Source organism: Rhinolophus sinicus, chromosome 16 (genome assembly GCF_057876585.1).
Source record: "Rhinolophus sinicus isolate RSI-liver-muscle chromosome 16, RSI-T2T, whole genome shotgun sequence".
Taxonomy (NCBI): Eukaryota; Metazoa; Chordata; class Mammalia; order Chiroptera; family Rhinolophidae; genus Rhinolophus; species Rhinolophus sinicus.
The window spans coordinates 15,580,269-15,599,273 of NC_142516.1; the positions used below are offsets into that span (position 1 = coordinate 15,580,269).

The 19,005-nt window shown below is 42.9% G+C and overlaps 1 protein-coding gene across 4 annotated transcripts in view; it reads left to right on the forward strand.

The window, feature by feature from the left end:
- Nucleotides 1–19,005, forward strand: part of ASTN2 (astrotactin 2) — an 839,436-nt gene that overhangs the window by 274,724 nt on the left and 545,707 nt on the right. For all 4 annotated transcript variants that reach the window (XM_074330924.2, XM_019731189.3, XM_074330925.2 and 1 more), the window contains one exon: nt 13,083–13,190. In XM_074330924.2, the coding sequence (XP_074187025.2) occupies nt 13,083–13,190 (108 nt within the window). The remainder of the gene's footprint in view (nt 1–13,082; nt 13,191–19,005) is intronic.

The following is a 19,005-nucleotide window of genomic DNA, read 5'->3' on the forward strand; positions in this document are numbered from 1 at the left end:
ATTTTTATTTTTTAACTGTTTGCTGCCTATATATAAAAACAAAAATAATTTTTGTATATTAATCTTTCAACTATGCTAAAGTTGCTTATTTTAATAGTTGTTTTGTAGGTTCTTTGTGATTCTTTTTCTAAACAATTATGTCATCTGCGAACAAATAGACTTTTATTCCTTCCTTTCTAATTGTTCTACTTTATTTTTTATCTATTTTTTGCCATGTTGAAGTGGTTAGAGAGCAAGGATGTCTCTGTCTGTTTGATTTGCAGCACAGGCTGCAACTATAACCACAGAGAGAGAGAGAGAGATAGAGATAGAGAGAGATAGAGAGAGAGAGATAGAGAGAGAGAGAGAGAGAGAGAGAGAGAGAGAGAGAGAGAGAGAGAGAGACTCCCCCAACTCCAAGCTTATCCTATTTGGTCTCCCCTGAGCTTTGGGAAGTTGTTAATTTATATCTTCCACTAAATTTGGTTAATTTCAATCATTATTTCTTTAAGTGTTGTTTTTTTTCTAACTCTCTTCTGTTTCCTTGTCTTCTGAGCCTCCAGTCATCAGTATTTGGAACTTTTGATGTTGTCCCATGAATCCCTTAAACACTATTATTTTTTTCCCAATCTTTCTTCTCTCTCTTCTGAAGATTAGGGAATTTCTGTTAATCTGTCTTCAAGACCAGTGATAATTTCCTGCTTTGTCTCCATTCTGTTAAGCCCATGCAGTGGTTTTTAAAAAATCATATATGTTTCATTTTTTGAGTTCTAAAATCACTTGCTGTATATATATATATGTGTGTATATATGTATTTATATTTTTTTCTGCTAATAATTTTTCTATTCTGTTTTCATTATAGTCATCTTTTCCTTACCTAACTTAGAGCACCTGTAGTAGTTGTGTGAGGTCCATGTGAATCTGAATTATCTTAGGTTGGCCTTTCGGTCTTTTCCCCGTGAGAATGGATGGAACTTTCCTGGTTCACCTTATATTGGAAAAATTTTTCTTGAATTCTAGAAATGTGAATTTACTGTATGAAGATTGTGGGAGTGTAATTCTCCTGAGAACATTGTTGCTGTTTGGGTTTTGCAGGCAGTTAACTTGGTTGGACTCCAGCTGTCTTGCCTGTGGTGAGCAGCATCTCAAATCTCAGTTGTTTCATTTTCTTTGCTGAGCTGGTTGGAATCTGCCTTACACATGAGTGGGTCACAGGTCAGCTAAAGATGTGGGCAGAGACTACACACAGATTGGGAGACTTCCCTGGATCTCTCCTTCCTGGATTCCTCTCTCATTTCCTGATGGCCTTGGTTGAGCTGAGATCCGTCCCCTGGGTCCTCACTCCAGCAAGACAGCAGGGTTTCTCTTTTTCTCTTGGTGTTTCAGTTGCCCTGAGCCACACTGAAACTGTGACCAACCCTCAGGACAAAGCTTGAGATGTGGGAAATTCACCTTATGTTGCCTATTTTCTCCAAATTTCAACTCCTTTCTAAAATATACCTGTGCTTATTTACTTTCCAAAGCCCTCAGGTATGGTTCTTTTTATTTTGTCCAGAATTTACTGTTGTTATCCATAGAAGGATAGGTTCATTAATATCTTACTGCTCCATACCATAAGCAGAACCTCTGCTATATTCAGTAGTATTCACTTTATAATACAGAATTTATGCTTTGGACTCCTTTTCTTAAAATTAGTATTGGGCATTAGTATTTTCTGTACTATCTCATCATCATCAAGACCCATTGAATATCCCAACATAATTAACTCATGTTGTCCATTAAGGTTGTTTTCCATTTTCTTATATTTATAAATACCATTGCAATGAGTATATTGCTACGTAAACCCTTTTTTCTATGAAGGGTGGTTTCCTTAGGGTGAATTCCCAGAAGTGGTTCCAGAGGGATGGACATTTTTAAGGTGTTTTTTTTTTATATTGCCAAATTGCTTCCCAAAAGGGCCATACAAATTTTGCACTGCTTGCAGCAATTTAGGAAAATAATCATTTCGTAAAACCTTTGCAAGCACTGGATATCATTAAATGAAGAAATAACATTTCTATTTCAAAAGATGAAAAATTATAACCAAGAATTTATGAAGACATATATGCATACCATTTTAATGCCTGAGGATAGATTTTTCTGGTTTTATGACTGCAGACTCTGAAATGAAATAGATGTATTAAGAGAGGAAAACTCGGAAAAATGAAATTCTGAACAAGTAATCAAAGAGAATTACAATGAAGGAAGAATTTGGGAAGCGTAGAGGAAGAAGACATATTTGCACAGCAAACTAAAAGATTGGAAAAAAGGCCAAAAATGTGTAACCGTTTAGTTCAAACTTACGAAAGTCCTCCCAGAAAGGCTGAGACTTCAAACTTGTCAGTGCATAGTGGGCCACTTTGAAAGAAAACAAACAAAAAGTTTAAAAAGGCTTTTGCAATTGCTTTTGGAACAATAAGAACAAGAAAATGATTGTCCCATTGCACGAAAGAACTGAAGCCTTATTACCAGATGAAAGTATAAAACAAAATGCATTCTGAGTCTGTCAGATCTGTCACTTATATCAAGAGAAAATCTGAAAACTAGAAAAGGGAGAATGGAGATGTTTCACAGGGATTGAGCACTAGCACGCAGAGGAGGTTCTAAGTATTTACTTTGAAGAGTCTGCCTCAATTTCAGTCTCCAGCCCAAAGAGAATTACTTTTCCATGCCTAAAATAGTTTGAAGATACGTTTTCAGAACCACAGGCTTAGTTATATTCAGGGCGGAATCAGGTTTTAGGTAGAGCAGCACGGATGATTCTGAAGGACACGTTTTATTCTGCTTTCAAATATGTAGTGAAGCACTTTTGAAACTTCATTTTGATTCTCGAGAACAGTAAGGTCAGTTGGTGAAATTTACAGAGTGAGCACGTGCAGTGATGAGATCCCTTAGGAGCCATCATGGGTTCACTAAGACTAAATCACGACGGGCGAATCGCATTTCTACTTCCGACAGTTTCGTTACACAGGTAGATCAGGGAGATGCCACAGACACAGGGTATCTGAATGTCGGGAAGATATTTGACAGAACTTCCCGGGAGCGGGTTCCTTTTTGCATGTATTTAGTTGAATATCCCACCTCCCTAATTAAATGCAAGCTCTGTGATGGCAGAGAGTGTTCCTGGTTCACGCCCCAGTGCATATCCACTTCCTGGTACATTATAAACTCTCAACAGATTTTTCCTAAATGAACAATATGTTTGTTTGTTTCTTATTTCCAAAGGAGAAAAGAGTAGATTGCTGGATAGTAGTGTATAGTCTGATGGTTCATTTTTATTCAAGTACATGTTCCCAAAGAATGTTTATGACAGGACTGTGCCATCCTGAAGAAAGTTCTTTAGCCACGAGCTGTCAAGGTCTCTTCTCCATGTACTTCTCTTCCACACGGACACCCTTGCCTTAGATCAGGGAAGAACTGGGATGGGATGCTGGGAATAGCAAGGACCCCGGTTCGACTTCCCAGCCAATCTCTTCTCCTTACTGACCTTGTGGCCCAAGGCAGATAATCCCTGCAAACAGCAGTTTCTTAATATTTAAAGCAAGGATCCCAGCATCAGCCTCATTATACTCTTACGTGTACTATAAGATTTTAACATACATACATTTAGGCGTGACATGCTGTAAACAGTAACTATCTGTTCCTTTTCTTACGTCCTGCTCCTTTTCGTATTTATCCAATACGTAGAGAGCAGGTAGTCAGGGAATAGGGGAAACATGAGATCACAGGATAGGACCAAAAAATAGCATGAGACACTAGAAGAAAGGGCCAAAAGGTACAGCTACAATTTGGTAGTACAAAATGTTCTTTACTTTGGTTTAGAAAAATCAATTCTACAAGTACAGGATGGGAACGACCAGATTCATTTGCAGTGCATGTGAACAAAGAACTGAGGGCATATTGAATACATGTCAGCTGCCGGTAAAGTGGAAGCAGTCCTGGGCTGCATTATTATGAGTCTCGTGTTCACAGAAAGGGAGGTGATAGCCCATTTCTGCTCTTAGTGAGTCAGGTCACACCTGCATTATCACGCCTCATTCTGGACAGCAAAACTCCAAAAGGACTTGAACAAATTGGAATATGTTGAAAAGAATCTGACAGAATAAATTTGACATATGGGATGCATATCAAAAGATTGGAACAATGTGTAATACCCAGTGTTATAGAGGATACAGTAAAATAATCACTCCTATATACAGCTGATCAGGATAAGATTGATACAACCTTTCTGGAGGACATCTTGACAATATGGATCAAAAACTTTAAATACATCAATATCCTTTGACCCAGCAATTCATCTTTTTACTCTCGAAAAAATGTTACACATGGATGCACAGGGATTTGTAGAATGATTTATCTTTAGGAACATGCAATGCAACATTATAGTGAAAAATTGGAAACACTATAAAATTTAAACAATAGGGAATTGATTAAATAAGTGATGATACATTGATACAGTGGAATATATTGCGGGCATTAAATGATATGGGGGTTAATACTTAATGACATGGGATGATGTGTTTGACATTTTATTTAGCTTAATTTTAATTCTACAAGTGAACTCTGTTATTTTCCATAGTAAAAGAAAAAGAGAAAGGTAAACAAAAAGAAGAAAATCTCGGTATTCAGAGAAAATCGCTATTAACACTTTGCTGGATACAGGTATAGATGTAAGTATAGCTGAAGGTATTGCTATACATATACATTTAGATATAGATCTAGATGTGTGCATTTGCACACATATGTGATATATGCAATTTATATAATAGCGAAGGTGCCAAGCATATAGTTGGATTCCAATATGTATGTCTGACATAAATGAATGAATAAATATATGCTTAGATATTTTAAACAAAACTTACAAGATGTGCTCACATTACAAGACAATAAAATCCAGTTGTAAAAACATATGCATATAAATGAATGCTTAAAAACTAGAAATAAGGGAAGTCAGTTGGAAGTGATTGTATTTAACTTGATTATTTTTTTCTTCTTATTTGGTTCTAATTTTCTACAATAAATTTGCATTGACTTTGTAATCCAAACAATTATCATTTATATAAAGCATATGATATAAGGAATGTTGAAGATATTAATAGGAAAGCTTAGCTCGGATGGAAAGATTATAACGGGCCGATGAACAATCTTTAAACAGATGAGGGGCCATTGTATGGAGGTCGTAAAATAGACTGAGCCTGTGATTCCCAAAAGCTAGACAGTCTAGAGAGTAGAAATTGCAGGGAACTTGATTTGTGGCCAACCTCACAGACCCAAACTGGTTCCTTGATTCTCTTGTACCTTCTGGCTCTGCCTCTGTATTCTAGTCTCTCTGCCATTTATGAGATACGTGAACTTGAGCATATCATTTGTGTTGTATCTGACCTTCAATGTCCCCATCTTTCAAATGGGGATAGCAATACCTATTTCATCCAATCATTGTGAAGGTGACATGAGTTGCTATATTTGGGGAGACGGTTAAATGTTATGCAGGATTTGCTAGATATTAATGTCTGTTTTAGTCGCACTGTATGACAGTAACAGGACTTGGGTCTCTGGACACCTAGTTCATCTTTCCGTGGCCCAGCTGCCATATGGTGACAGGTTGGAATGAGTGTGGATATTTTTATAGGACTAGACAAGGGGAATATTCTGATTGCCGACTACTGCATAATACACCACCCAAACTTAGTGCCTTCAAACAAAAACATCGTATTATGCTCTTGGGTGCTAGGAGTTGGGAATTCATAAACAACACAGGGAAGGTAAGTTATCTGAGCTCCACGTCGATCAAGACTCAGCTGAGAATCCTCAGACATCTGTGGGTGACTCAGATGGCTGGGGCTGGAATCAACTAGAAACATCTCTCACCGCTTGCCACCTGGCCTGGGCTGTCTTGGAAGCTGAGCTCAGCCGTGACTGTTGACCGGACCACTTACACGCGGCCTTTCCACGTGGCAAAGACTTCTCACAGCACAGTGGTAGGTTTCCGAAGAGGGAGGGAGGGAGCGTCTACAGAGTCAGCCTTTCCAGAGAGCCGGGCAGAAGCTGTATCACCTTTTCTGACCCAGTCCTAGAGGTTATGCAGGGTCGTTTCTTTTGCAGCCTCTTTACTCAAAACACACCCCTAAGGCAGCCCAGATGCAGAGGGAGGGAAATTATCTCCACCTTTGTTGGGAGCGTGGCAAAGGGCACATTGCAGCAGAAAATGTGGGATGGGAGATTTTGTCATGGCCACCTTTGGAAAATACAGCCTCCCATAGGGAGCAATGGGGTATTTCACAAGACGACGCTTTACTTTCACGAGATACTGAGTTAAACTTGATTGGAGAGCTTCTCCTCCATAGATAGTTCTTTGTGCCACACACAAGAAAAAGTGAGGGTAAATTGAGATAGCTCCCTTTTTGGGTAGTGGGGTGATCTTCTCTGAGATGGCCATATTGCATGAAAGGTCAAGTGAGGGATGAGCTTAAACAGCAGCAATAAAGACAGCCTAGTTTTAAAATGAAACATAACTTTTATTAAGTGTCCTTTTTATTACCAAGCATTAGATGTTCACTGAAGGAAAATTATAAAATGCAGATGAGCAATAATAATAAAAATTGAATACCTCAAATGTTACTACCCAGAGAATAACCGCTGGAGCACCTTTACATATTTATTTCAGTAACTTTTTATGTGTGTGTATACATGAAACATTTACATTTTGTGTGTGTGTGTGTGTGTGTGTTTAAAACAAATAGGATAATTTTGCACTTAGAGTTTTGCAATTTGTTTTTTAAAACTTGATCATAACCTTAGATCATGAACACCTCAAAATAACTTTTACCTTATTTTTTAAAATGTGTTTTTTTTATATTTTTCTTAGATTAAAACAAGCCTTTATTTAAAAACACATTTTCCAGTTGAAAGAAAAAGTAAAATGATTCTCTAAAATAAAAATGAAAGAATTTATGTTGCTATGAAACAGATAGGAAAACTAACCTAGGCAAGCTGAAAGCTCGTGGCATGTAAGAACAATTGTGATTCTTACGACCACAGGTGTGTGGTTATTTGAAGACTTGGGTAACGTTTTATATGCCTAATCTGTCTTTTGTAACACACACTCAGCATTGCCAAGCTACCTATTCACACCAAATATCAGCAGCGGTGTGTAAATTTACACAAGTGGAGTCCCTTTTTGCAATCTTCTCTGTATACTATTGTACTCAACAATTTATCATGGAGAGCCTTGCTTGTCAATAAATATAGATTTGTGTCACTGTATTTAATGGTCTCATGAAAGTCTATTTTACAGATATACCATCGTTTTCTTTTTTTTTGTTTTTTTAAATTATATTCCCTATAATTGAGTCTCTGGTCATTTGCACTTTTTTTTTTTTCGTGAAATTATAAACAGTCGTGTTCAGTTATATTTTACCATAAATATTTTTTAACCATAAAGATCAATTTAAAAAATTCAACATGAATCCAAAGAATGCTGCAGAATCTTCTTTCCTTGGGGCTCTGATAAACCAGGGGTTGAACACAGGTCCTGCTGTGGCCTGCAGATAAGGCGATTTGCCTCTCTCAGCTTCTGTTTCCACATCTGGGGGAATAGTAATATGTGCCACCTCTGGGTAGAGTGCCTGGCACTGTACCTGGCCTATAGCGGTGCCCGATGGCAGGTAGCAGTTGTGTTCAGAGCATCTCCAAGTGCTGGGTGTGTATGAGCGTCTGTAGTTTAGCCCTAGAGCTCAGAGTAATTGTGAGTTGTATGCTTTAGGGGGTGTGGGAAGTTTTAGCCACTTCTGTCCTCTTTCTATGACTGGCACCCTTAGTATTCCCTGGACAGTTGGGGATCAGATGGGTTTTTGCATTCCCAAGCTTCATATTTCTCTATCTGGCACAGTTCTGGGCAATCTAAAAATTCAATATCGCTGTCACCAACACGAGGAAGACACAGAGCCTAAATAATTTAACATGTCACCACCATCCATCATGATACCAAGAGTGCAGGAGATGGAGTGTGGAGGGGCTGGCAGAGCAGCTCTGTGGATGGGGCAGCCCAGTCAGAGAAGGTAGACTTGCAAAGAAGAGCAATGCGTTAATCCTCACAGGCCCACGGAAGGCCAAGCATCCCAGCTGCTGCTCCAGCCTTTCCCATACTATGAACGTCAAGTTGTTCAGATGTGTTGATTTGTTGCAGAGCAAACTTGGGTTCAGGTTCCTAATTTGCCACCACATATCTGTGTCATCTTGGGGAAGCCTCTAAATACCTCTGACTATCTCAGTTAATTTATTAGCAAAATTGAGATAATTCCCTTGTAGGGGCTTAGTATCATGCCTGGACTGTCTCCATTGCTTCCTCACAAGAAAGTAAGCCCCAGAAGGTCAGTAAGGTTGGGTCTGTTTGAGTCGCAGCAGTATTCTCAGTGCCTAGAACAGTGTCTGGTACAGAATGAACACTTAGTGGACAATTGTTAAATGAATGAATCAACAAATGAGTGAGTGTTATTGTGATTTTTGGAGGAGACCAGTAGGTCCAGGACAGACTGAATGGCCACGCATGCATCCCCAAACAATGGGTCGGGACGCAGGATGCCTGAGCTTGGCACCCATCCACATGGCTCTGTAATGCATCTCCTCTGTGTCTCAATTTTCCCTCTCCCTCTCTGTATCTCACAGTTCACACATTCCCCAATCCTACAGTTCTGCCATCCATCTTGTAATGTTACAAAAAGAACAGAAGGCCTCTTTTTATTAAAAAAAAAATTTTATTTATTGAGGTAAAATTCACATAACATTAACCAGTCACGCGTTTAGAGTGTATAATTCATTGCCACTTAGTACATTTATAAGGTTCTGCAACTCTCACCTTTATCTGGTTCCAAGACATTTTGATCACACCAAAAGGAGGTTGCATACTCATTAATAATCACTGTTCCTCTTCCCCTCGGCCTGGCCCCGGCAACCGCCACTCGCCGTCTTTAGGGGATTACATATTCTGGATGTTTTATGTAATATATTATCTGGCTTTTATGTCTGGTCTGTCACTTAACAGGATGTTTGCAAGGTCCAGCCATGTTGTAGCATGTGTCAGCATTCCCTTTTATGACTGAATAATATTCCATTGTATAGAATACCATATTTTGTTTATCCATTTATTAGTGAGTGAACACTTGGATTTTTTCTACCTTTTTGCTGTTGTAAATAGTGCTGCTGCAAACATTTATGAACAATTATTTGAATACCCTATCTTCAATTATTTGGGATACCCCTAGGGGCAGAATTGCTAGGTCATGTGGTAATTTTGTGTTTAACTTCTTGAGGAACTGCCCAACTATTTTCCACAGTGGGTGCACAATTTTGTATTCCCACAGCAACGTACGACGATTCCAATTTCTCTACATCCTCTCCAACACCTGTCATTTTCTCATTATTTTGATTATGGCCAACCTAGTGGATATGAAGTGGTGTCTCCTTGTGGCTTCGATTTGTGTTTCCCTAATGATTAATCTTTTCATGAGAACAGGGGTTTTCGAATGAGACAGAAGCCAGGTTCAAATTTGGGGGCTCTGCCATTTGTATTTTGTGTGATCGTAAATAACCAGCATTGAGATTCTGAAGGCTCGTTTACTCCTTGGTAAAACTGGGATGCTTCTTACCTCTCAGACCCCTTGTGAAGTGTAGATGGGATATTGTATATAAAGTGCGCTGAGCAGTACACACTACACTGTGGTATGTTACTCAGCCCATCTTCTTCGTGGCTCCATCCTGGACCATTCAGGACCAGAGGAACCAGGGGTTTGTGGAACAAGGGCAAAGGAGCTGATGGTTGCTCTCAGTTTTTCTCACCAGTCTGTGACCGTTCTCACTTTCCCTCAGCTCCTAAATGGAAATACTTGATCAGCCCTGAGTGATGAATGGCTGCACTTTAGTTCACTAAATCAACAATTTCATATTAAAATGTTAGTAGAGGGGTCCTTTTCCATCGGTCTGGATCATCTCCAAGGCACTCTTTAATTGGCCTGTGGCCCTATCTGATTATGTGGACACTCAGAGGTTATATGCCTTGGGTGGCTGCCGCAGCCCTAGGATGTCACAAACTGCAGGGAGTCACCACTCCCATCCATCGGTGCTTCTGTTTCTTCTGTTAAACCCAGGCAGGCATTGAATATGAATGTGCCCTCCCCCTCAGTGATTCGGTCTTTAAGCCAACTGTTTGCATGCACTACATCATTTTCCTCGTAACGACCAAGTGAGCTGAGAGATACTGTCCCCCTTTTAAAGATGAATTCAGAGAGGTGAGGTGCCTTGCCCAAGCCCACTCAGCTAATAAGTGAGACCAAGAATTAGGAGTCATGTCTGACACCAATACTCTGATTTCTTCTTACCTCTCATGACTCATGGGTTAAACCAATGTAGAAAACTGCTAGACTCTGAATGCCTTCGGACAGAGACAATGGCTGTTGTCTTTTAATGGAATCTGAGCTCTGGCATTTTTTATCCAAGTGTTATTTGAAAAATGATTCAACGCCTTAGTGGGGCCTGTGGTTTCGTCATCTCTCTCCTGTGTCCAAATCCTGGTCCTTAATTATGCTCAGTAACAATGGTTGTATTAGTACCTCCAAAACTGTGTTCTCCAACAGAGCGGGCACTGGAAATGTGGCTGGCTTGTATTGAGGTGTGCTGGAAGCATACACTGGATTTCAAAAATGTATTTTGCAAGATAGATGAGCTATCTCCGTATAATAATTTTGTCAATTACATGTTAAAATGACAAAATTTTGAATCTATTTGGTTAAGTACGATATAGTCTAAAAATTAATGATACCTGTTTATTTTCATCTTTTTAATGTCGCTACTTGAACATTTAAAATTGCATGTGTGGCTTGTGTGATATTTTCATTGGACGGGTTGTCATTGGACTTGTGTGATATTTTCATTGGCCTCCCTGAACCTCAGTTTCCACTCTGACAGTGATACCTGGGAGGTGAGAGTCAGAGGGGTGGGAATGGTGGGAGAACTGGAGAAGCCCTCGTGATAGTCAGGGCCCTGGCTTCTGTGTGCCTGCATGTCGGGGATGATGGAGGCGTCACTAGAATTTGCTAAGCCTGACTGGGGTCCCTACCGATAAGTGCAATTACAGAGGTTTGGGACAGGAGCAGTGAGAAGTGAAAAACGCGCCCTGGTATTGGGGACAAGTCACAGACCTGCTACTCCTCAGAGGTCGAATCATCCGGCTTTTGTCACTGCTCTACCTCCACGCACACTCGCATGCACACACTTCCTGGGTAATTTTAGTGATGAGGCCGGCTTTGCAGGTAGGCAGACCTGCTTTCAGTTCCTGCTCCCTCACTTACGACCTCACATCACCTCTGGGAGATGTGGTTTATTCATCTGCAAAACAAGGTTCATAGTGCCTTCCTTACAGGGCCAGCTGTGGACAGGAAGTGATGTATGTACTCGTATTTTACCGTGCACCAGCATAGAGACTGGTGTAGGCAATAGACTGCTGCTACTGTCTGGATTTGAATTGCGGTGCTGCTACTTCCAAGCTGTATGACCCTGGGAAAATTGTTTCATCTCCTTGGGCCTTCATTTCCTCATCCATTACAATGGGAATAAAAGTAGTAATCTACATCTTAGGGTTACTGTAAGGATTAAACCAATCCATACATGTGAAGGGCTATGCCTGGCAGAGAGACAGTGTTATACAAGGGTTAGCTTTTTCTGATTATATTAGAATTACCTGATGGCTTTGCTGTGGCCCCCACTACACTGTCCCAATTAAGGAACGAATCCTGTCTGCATTCTGTCTGCCATGTTCACCATGGCAGGACTGTAAGAGGTCATTTGTGCGGGAGAGGAAGGAAGATGAGAAAGAGGGAGAGAGGCTAGGAGAGAGAGAGGATTGCTGGAACATTTAAAAGTACTGGATGGCATTAAAGGAGGTGTGGGAAGAGGCTGGGGTGACTCTGGACAGACACAGATTCATCTCTTTTTCACTGTTGCCCCAAACACAGCAGCAAGTATGACAGATAAGTATTTCTGTATATAAGACAACTATCTTACCAGATGACGTCATTTCCCCGTGGCCAAGAATTGTGTAGATGAACAAACGTCGTCCCGCTCCCTTCCTCCCTCTCTCCCTTCCTCTTTCCTTTCTTCCCTTCTTTCCTCGTATCCGCTCTCTCCCTTGCTTTCTTCCTTCGTTTTTCTGTAACAGTAAAATATGTTAATGGCAATTTGACAGGTCCCACTGGCCTCTGTAGAGAGCTGCTCTTCCACTGCCCTGGATGTGGCCCCCACCTGTCCGCACGCCCCCCGCCAGGGATGCCGAGCTCTCACCTCTCCTAGGAACTCGACTTTCTACCACTGAAGCCTCATCCAGCCATCCTTCCAGCTCTGACTTAAATCTTCCTTTCTCCATAAAACCTTTTCAGGTTGTCTGAGTTGGGATGGATCGCTCTCCCCCATATTCCCAGGGTCTCGTGGTGTGGAAAACGGCCATGAATTAGGTTAAAGGTGCTGTACGACCCCACGTGTCACCTTGACTAGCTTATGACCCACTGGCTGGCAAGGACTGGGTTGTATCTTTGTATGTCCAGTTTCTGGCTCTGGGCCTGGCATATGGTAAGCACTTGAGAGAAATGTGTGTGAACTTAAGGTACCTGGAGTGTTTTCTTAGAGCCAGGCTCATCGTACTCAACAACAATATAGCTATCAATTATTTAGTAGCCATCAGGGACCCAGCATTTTATATATCATATCTCCTTTCATCTGTAAAGCAACCCCACAGGGATAATAGTTATTGTCCTTATTTTAGGAAGAAAGAACACAGGGCTCAGAAAGGTGAGGTGTTTCTCCAAGGTCACAGCCCTGTGCCTGCCAAGCCGTTGTCAGAACCGATGTCCACCTCACTGCCGGCCCTGAACCCCTTCCATAAATCAGGCTGACTCCAGGGTCACTCGGGATGTACAGAAAGAAGACTGGGGATGGGGTTGCTGATCTTAGGGATGTATGGCAGACTTAGGAAGCTTCTGGAGGCCGGTGGGTGACTGATAGAGTGTGCTTCCTTGCAGGGGGAATCAGCTTTGGGCGAGTCAAGGGGACTTCGGGCTCAGAGGCAGATGACGAAACGCAGCTGACGTTCTACACGGAGCAGTACCGCAGCCGTCGCCACAGCAAAGGTAACGGAACCCTTGGAAAGCTTCCCGAACCAGAGTCTGCAGGAGGCAAACCTGGAAGCAGATTTGGTGCTTAATGACAGAACGTAAATCTTAACCTGATCCCATTCCAGTTAACTCTGAGTCTGGCATCCGAAATCCTAGCTAAATGGGTGATTGTCATTATATCCAGTTCCCTCCATTCTTTGTTTGCTTTCTGGCCGACCTCATTCCTCAAAAGATTGAGGGATAAGTTTTTTGTTTTTTTAGGTTTATGCTTTTTTTTTTTTTAAATCCAGCACAGGAAATGAAATAACTAAGATAATGAGATTGAAAGGAAAACAGGAGTAAGGAAAATCATTCAAACGCAGGTTAAATCAATGCAAGGCAATCAGTGCCATACTGGGTTGTGTCGTTCTCAGAAGGAGTTGGCAGTTTACCTCTGAGAGTCTTAGCAACCAAAGTGCAAAAGGAAACACTAGGCGGTAAAATGTGCAGGGGCCTGTGGGACAGACAGCGATTGTTCAGGAAATTCTGTTTACCTGACTCTGATGCCAGAGGGACAGTTCTCCAGTCAGTCCCTATAAGTACAATACCATGTGACTTTCTAGACAGTGTCTTCAACAGACAAAATTAGTATCACTGCATAATTATTTTTCTCAATGGACTCATTGCGAGAAGATGTCAAAACACTGAAACAGAGCTCCGTAAAGGGCTGAGGTCCACAGTCCCCTGTGATAAAATCTTTTCTGGGGGGAAAATAGAGCATATTCCAGGCAATCGCCTGCGGATGTAATTCCTCAGCCTTGAGTGTTTTATAAGGATAGGAAATTAGCAAGTTCAAGGTTGCATTCGAGGATAGAGAACTTGGGGTGCAAATGTGGATTACACACCTGTGATTAAGGACAGATCCATGGGTTTAGGGGCAAGCCCCAGAAAGAAGCACAGGTCTTCTTGCAAACCTGGAGGTTGCTCGTCAAGGCACGTGGCAGCCTGTGGTCCTCGCTCCTCTCCACGGAAGTGGGCTTGGGAGGGGAGAAGCTTCCCCACAAAGCGATTCTGCGTGCATTCCACCTACACCGTGTTTCCCTGAAAATTAGACCTAGCCAGATTATCAGCTCTACTGCGTCTTTTGGAGCAAAAATTTATATAAGACCCGGTCTTATTTCACTGTAAGACCTGTAATATAACAATATAAGATAATACCAGATATAATATAATATATAATGTAATATAATTATAATATAATACTGGGTCTTATGTTGATTTTTGCTCCAAAAGACACATTAGAGCTGATGGTCCTGCTAGATCTTATTTTCGGGGAAACACGGTACATGATAATATTCAAAGAGAATAGGTCACATAGCTTCTTTGGGCTCCTTTTGCTCTTAGGCAAGTTACCTGCCTTCCCTATACCTCAGTTTTCTCATCTGTAAAAGGGGTCTTGTAACTGCCTCACAAAGCCTTTAAGGTGAATTTTGGTTATGATATATAAAAGATTTATCACGGTGCCTGGTATATGTGAAGGGCAAATACAGTAGACGTTATTAATATCAGTTCAGTTCTCATTGTTGTTTTCATATCTCCCTATCCCTGGTGCCTTTCACTGAGAAGGTGCCATGTGGTGAGTGTCTCTGGGCGCTTCACCTGGGAAGGCTTTGTCGCCTCTAGCCGTTAGACTAATTGGGCCTTCCTGTCACTCCTCCCCATAGCTCAGCTTGCTGGTATCTGCTGCCCTGGAGACTTAGAAGTTGGTGATGGATGATTCTTGGCTTGTCTTCTCCTTCTCCCCAAAAGAGCTGCCAGAACTCAGGCTGGGTCTCCTCTTCAGGGCTGGGCTATTTACAGCTAATTGGAAAAACATCCATCATTGAGCGTCGCCCTCGTAAATTGGAGTTAAATTTAAGAAAGAAATGCAAAGGCAAGCCACATGTAGGACTTGAGATAAACAATTTGGCCCAGTGCCCCCATACACTCCAAAAGGCCAGGCTGCGTTTCCAGGACGGCAAGGACCCTGCCCGCCCCCGCCCCCTCCTCCCTGGCCCTCTTGCCAGCTGAAGGCCAAAGCTGCTAGCTCTGTAGACCTACTGTCTGCAATGGCAAGTCCCTCTCCTGCCACCTCTGGTTCCCACCACGTCTTTCTCTTCCTCCTCAGTATCCAGGGTTTGCTTGCTTGTTTGTTTTAATTTCTATGTTTTTCTTCCCTCCTTCTTCTCCCTTATTTACCACTGCTTTCTTCTCTTTATTGTTCTGTCTTTTGTTCTCTTCTGTGTTCTCCCTCTCTTCTCTTTCTCTCTCTTCTTCTGTTCCCCCTTTCCCACCACTCTTTCCTCTTTTTCCAGCTGTTACCTAGTGAAACCTTCCTTTTTTCTTCTTCCCTCCCAGCCTCCTACCCTCCCTCCCATACATCAAATATTTGCTAAGCACCAACTGTGTGTCGGACAATCTTTTTGGCATTGGGAACACAAACCGAGGAACAATTTTTTAAAAGCCCGACCCTTGAGGAGCTTGTAGTATGTCAAAACATAATACATTCGATGGCGACAAGTGCTACGGAGAAAGACTACAGCAAGGAAAGACATTGGGAGAGTAGGGAAAGAATCACAAGTACAGATTCCCTGAGCAGAAATGACGCTGCCCCTTTTGCAGAAGCACAGGGGAAGCAGTCCTGGCAGTGTAGTTGATGTTGTCAAGGTTATTGCTGCTGCTGCTGTGGTTGTTTCTTGAGCATGGAGAGTGAACTTGGTCCTGGCAGGTGTCATTTAGAACCCAATGCCCCGTTCTGCAGACACTGCCTGGGAAGGGCCGTGACCCCTTTTTGCTGTTTCTTACATGCTGTGCAGGGGTCCAGGATATTTCAGGGCTCACTGCCCTAATGTGAAAAATGCACAGTACAAAGGTTAGCCAAGCGATGTTTGGGAGTCCTTGGAGATGACAGAGCAATGGAACAGAGTATCAAGAGCGTGGATTCTTGCAGAGGGCTGCCTGGGTTCAAATCCCAGCCCCGCCACTTGCCAGCAGTGCCAGCCTGAACATGAACGTTAACCTCTCTGTTTATCGGGTTCCTGATTGAAAAATAAGGATAGTAGAATTAAAGCTCTAAGGGGACATTCTAGGATTCTAAGAATTAAAATTAGTTGGTATCTATAAAGCACACAAGGGGTTCAAAGGAGGGAGAAAAGAAATTGTGGTGGAGCTAAGATGCCTGGGAGGAGGGAACGTGGGACCGAGTGTGCAGGTGAATCTCAGTTTTGGTGCCGATGAGCTGTGCGGCCTCAGTCAATTCATGCCACTTACCTGGGTCTCTGCTTTCCTATCCGAAACTTGGGAGAGTTGGGTCTCCGAGGTCCCTTTACACTCAAGCCAATGGAAGTGGGTGTGCATCTGCGAGAATCCCCTGTTCACGAAATGTACCTGGCTTCCAGCTTCTGTTCCCTTTGCATTGCATCTGCCCCCTCCATACGCAATGCCTCTCTCCTTTCCTGGTTCTCTTTTTGGAGAAAGCGTCTGTCCCTGGCATGTGAGTGGCTCCTGCCGTCCCGTTTGGCTGTGCCTTCCCGCCTAGGCCTGCCTTCATGTCATCTCTGCCCTCTCCCTGACCTCTACTATCACCATCCCACCTCTTCCTTAGCAAACGTAGTGTGTCAGCAGCCCCCTGTGGTCTGCCCAGGGCCGCAAAAGCCAGCCTGGCCACCACACAGAGGATGTGAGAAAGTGCAGTGAGGTGGGGAAGAAAGAGATAAAAATACCGAGAAAGACGATCCCTTAGCTGGTTGGAAACAGTCATCTCGTAGCATTTGGAATCCATATCATTTCACTCTACCCCATTCCTTTCCATCTGAAAACAGGGTCAGGGCTGTGCTTCCCAAATCCAGGGACATCAAGACAGGCAACTGTTGCCATCTTTGAAGGGCTCAGAAGGAGGGCAGGATGCAGGTGTCATCTGACAGTGAAAGGAACAGTGGTTTTTCATCCCAGATTTGCCCCGTTTTCTATGTGACCTTGGCCAAGTCACTGTCTGTGTCCGAGTCTCACTTACCTCATTGATAAGTAGAGGTTGAAAAAGGATGCTCAAGAGCCAGTCAGCCAATGCTGCGTAAGGCCTTCCAGAGGCCCCTTCTGCATGGGGCCAGGCGGTGCTGGGAAGAGGTTAGAGGTTGTTGGAAAATGAAGTAGAACCAGATGTTACCTGGGTGGTTCATACTCTCCCGGCTTTGAGAGAAAAAGGAGAAATGGAGGGACACCAGAGAAATGTGGGAGGGCTTCCTGGAAGAGTGGGCGCTAAAAGTGACCTGGATCCAGGCATGGCTCTGTCACTGTGCACCCACATGGCATGAGCCAGTAGTGTCAATATTCGTGTCTTTAAAATGGGGCAGCGAAATCTCCTCCTCGGGGTAATTGTGAGGATCAAATGGGAACGTGCGTCTCCTGTGTAACCACAACTCCCAGCCTTAAGTTCTCCCTTCTGACATCACAGCCACCCCTGTCCTTGCCATGTACGTTGTTTGCTTCAAAACTGTTCAAATCACCTGCTCAATGGTTTCACTGTCTTCCAACCCATTCGGAACCCTGTAGCCAGAGTAATCATTTTAAAAATGTCAGTAGGGGTCGTGTTGCTTCTCTGCCTAGAAGCTTTCAATCTTCTTTTCTTTTTTTTTGTATTTAGTGTGGAATGTGAACTTCTTACCACCTACAAGCCTCTGAGTGGTCTGGCCTTGCCCATGTCCCCAGGGCCTGCCTCCCAGGCCTCTTCAGCATTCCTACGTCTGTCCTGCCAGAATCTTCACAAATGTTCTCTCCTGGAACCCTCTGCCCTTCTCTTTGACTCACTCCCACTCGCTGTGACATCTCCACTTACATGGCATGTCTTCAGCTAAGCCATTCCAGATCTAATTTCCCTGTTGTATACTGTGCCAGCACCTGTGTTCTCCCCCCTCTGTGGAGGTCATCGCTGATGTCATTTTATATTTATTCATATGTTCTCTGGGCAATATTTGTACCCTCTCCTGAACTGGCAGCTTCATGAAAATGGGCACATTGTCATCTGTGCCCAGCTTTCCTTCCCGGGCACTGAACAAAGGGAGGGGTCTATAGTATGTACTGGGCTAATATTTTTGAATGAATGAATGATTAATGAATGAATGAAAAAACTCTCTGGCCCAGTGTTTGAATTATTGGAAGTGCTCAGGGTGGTCGCTGCTTTTCTGTCGGCCCCTCTTGTTGCCTCTCACTCCAGTCTCACCTGCTGAAAAAGGGTCTGCTCTCCTTTCTGTTCTCTCTCCTGTTCCTGGTGAGAAGAATGGAAGCCCCAAGCCTGCCTGTTCTTGCACTGCAGGATCTCCAGGGAAGGACATGCCTGGTCGTGGGCAGAGGGTTTTCAACACCAGTTGAACACCCACTTGAGCAGGTTGGAGTGTGTGAAATGTGAAGGGATTTAACAAGTTCAGGAGTTTCCCTGGCAGAGAGGGTATACCCAGACTGATGGTAGAGTGAGGACAGGGAATGGAAGGAGAGAGGAAACCTGGCACATCTTTTCCCTACCTAGCTCTTTCTCTGTAGCACGTCCTATGAAAGAAATTGAAGTGGCCTTAGACCCAGCCAGACCAGGCTGTGAATCCCGACTTCATGTCATCCCCTTGGTGTGGGCATGGCTGAGCTTTTCACATCCGGGCTCTTCCCTCTGTATACAGTAGAGCTGTTGACATCTACCTCACAGAGTGAGCAAGTCTAGAGATGGAAGATGCTAGACTCACCCAAAGGTGCTCAAGAAATGTTATTCTTGAAGTGTTTCCTCCTGAAATTCCCCTTCCCTAGAAAACGTTCTGAACCCCAAACTAAA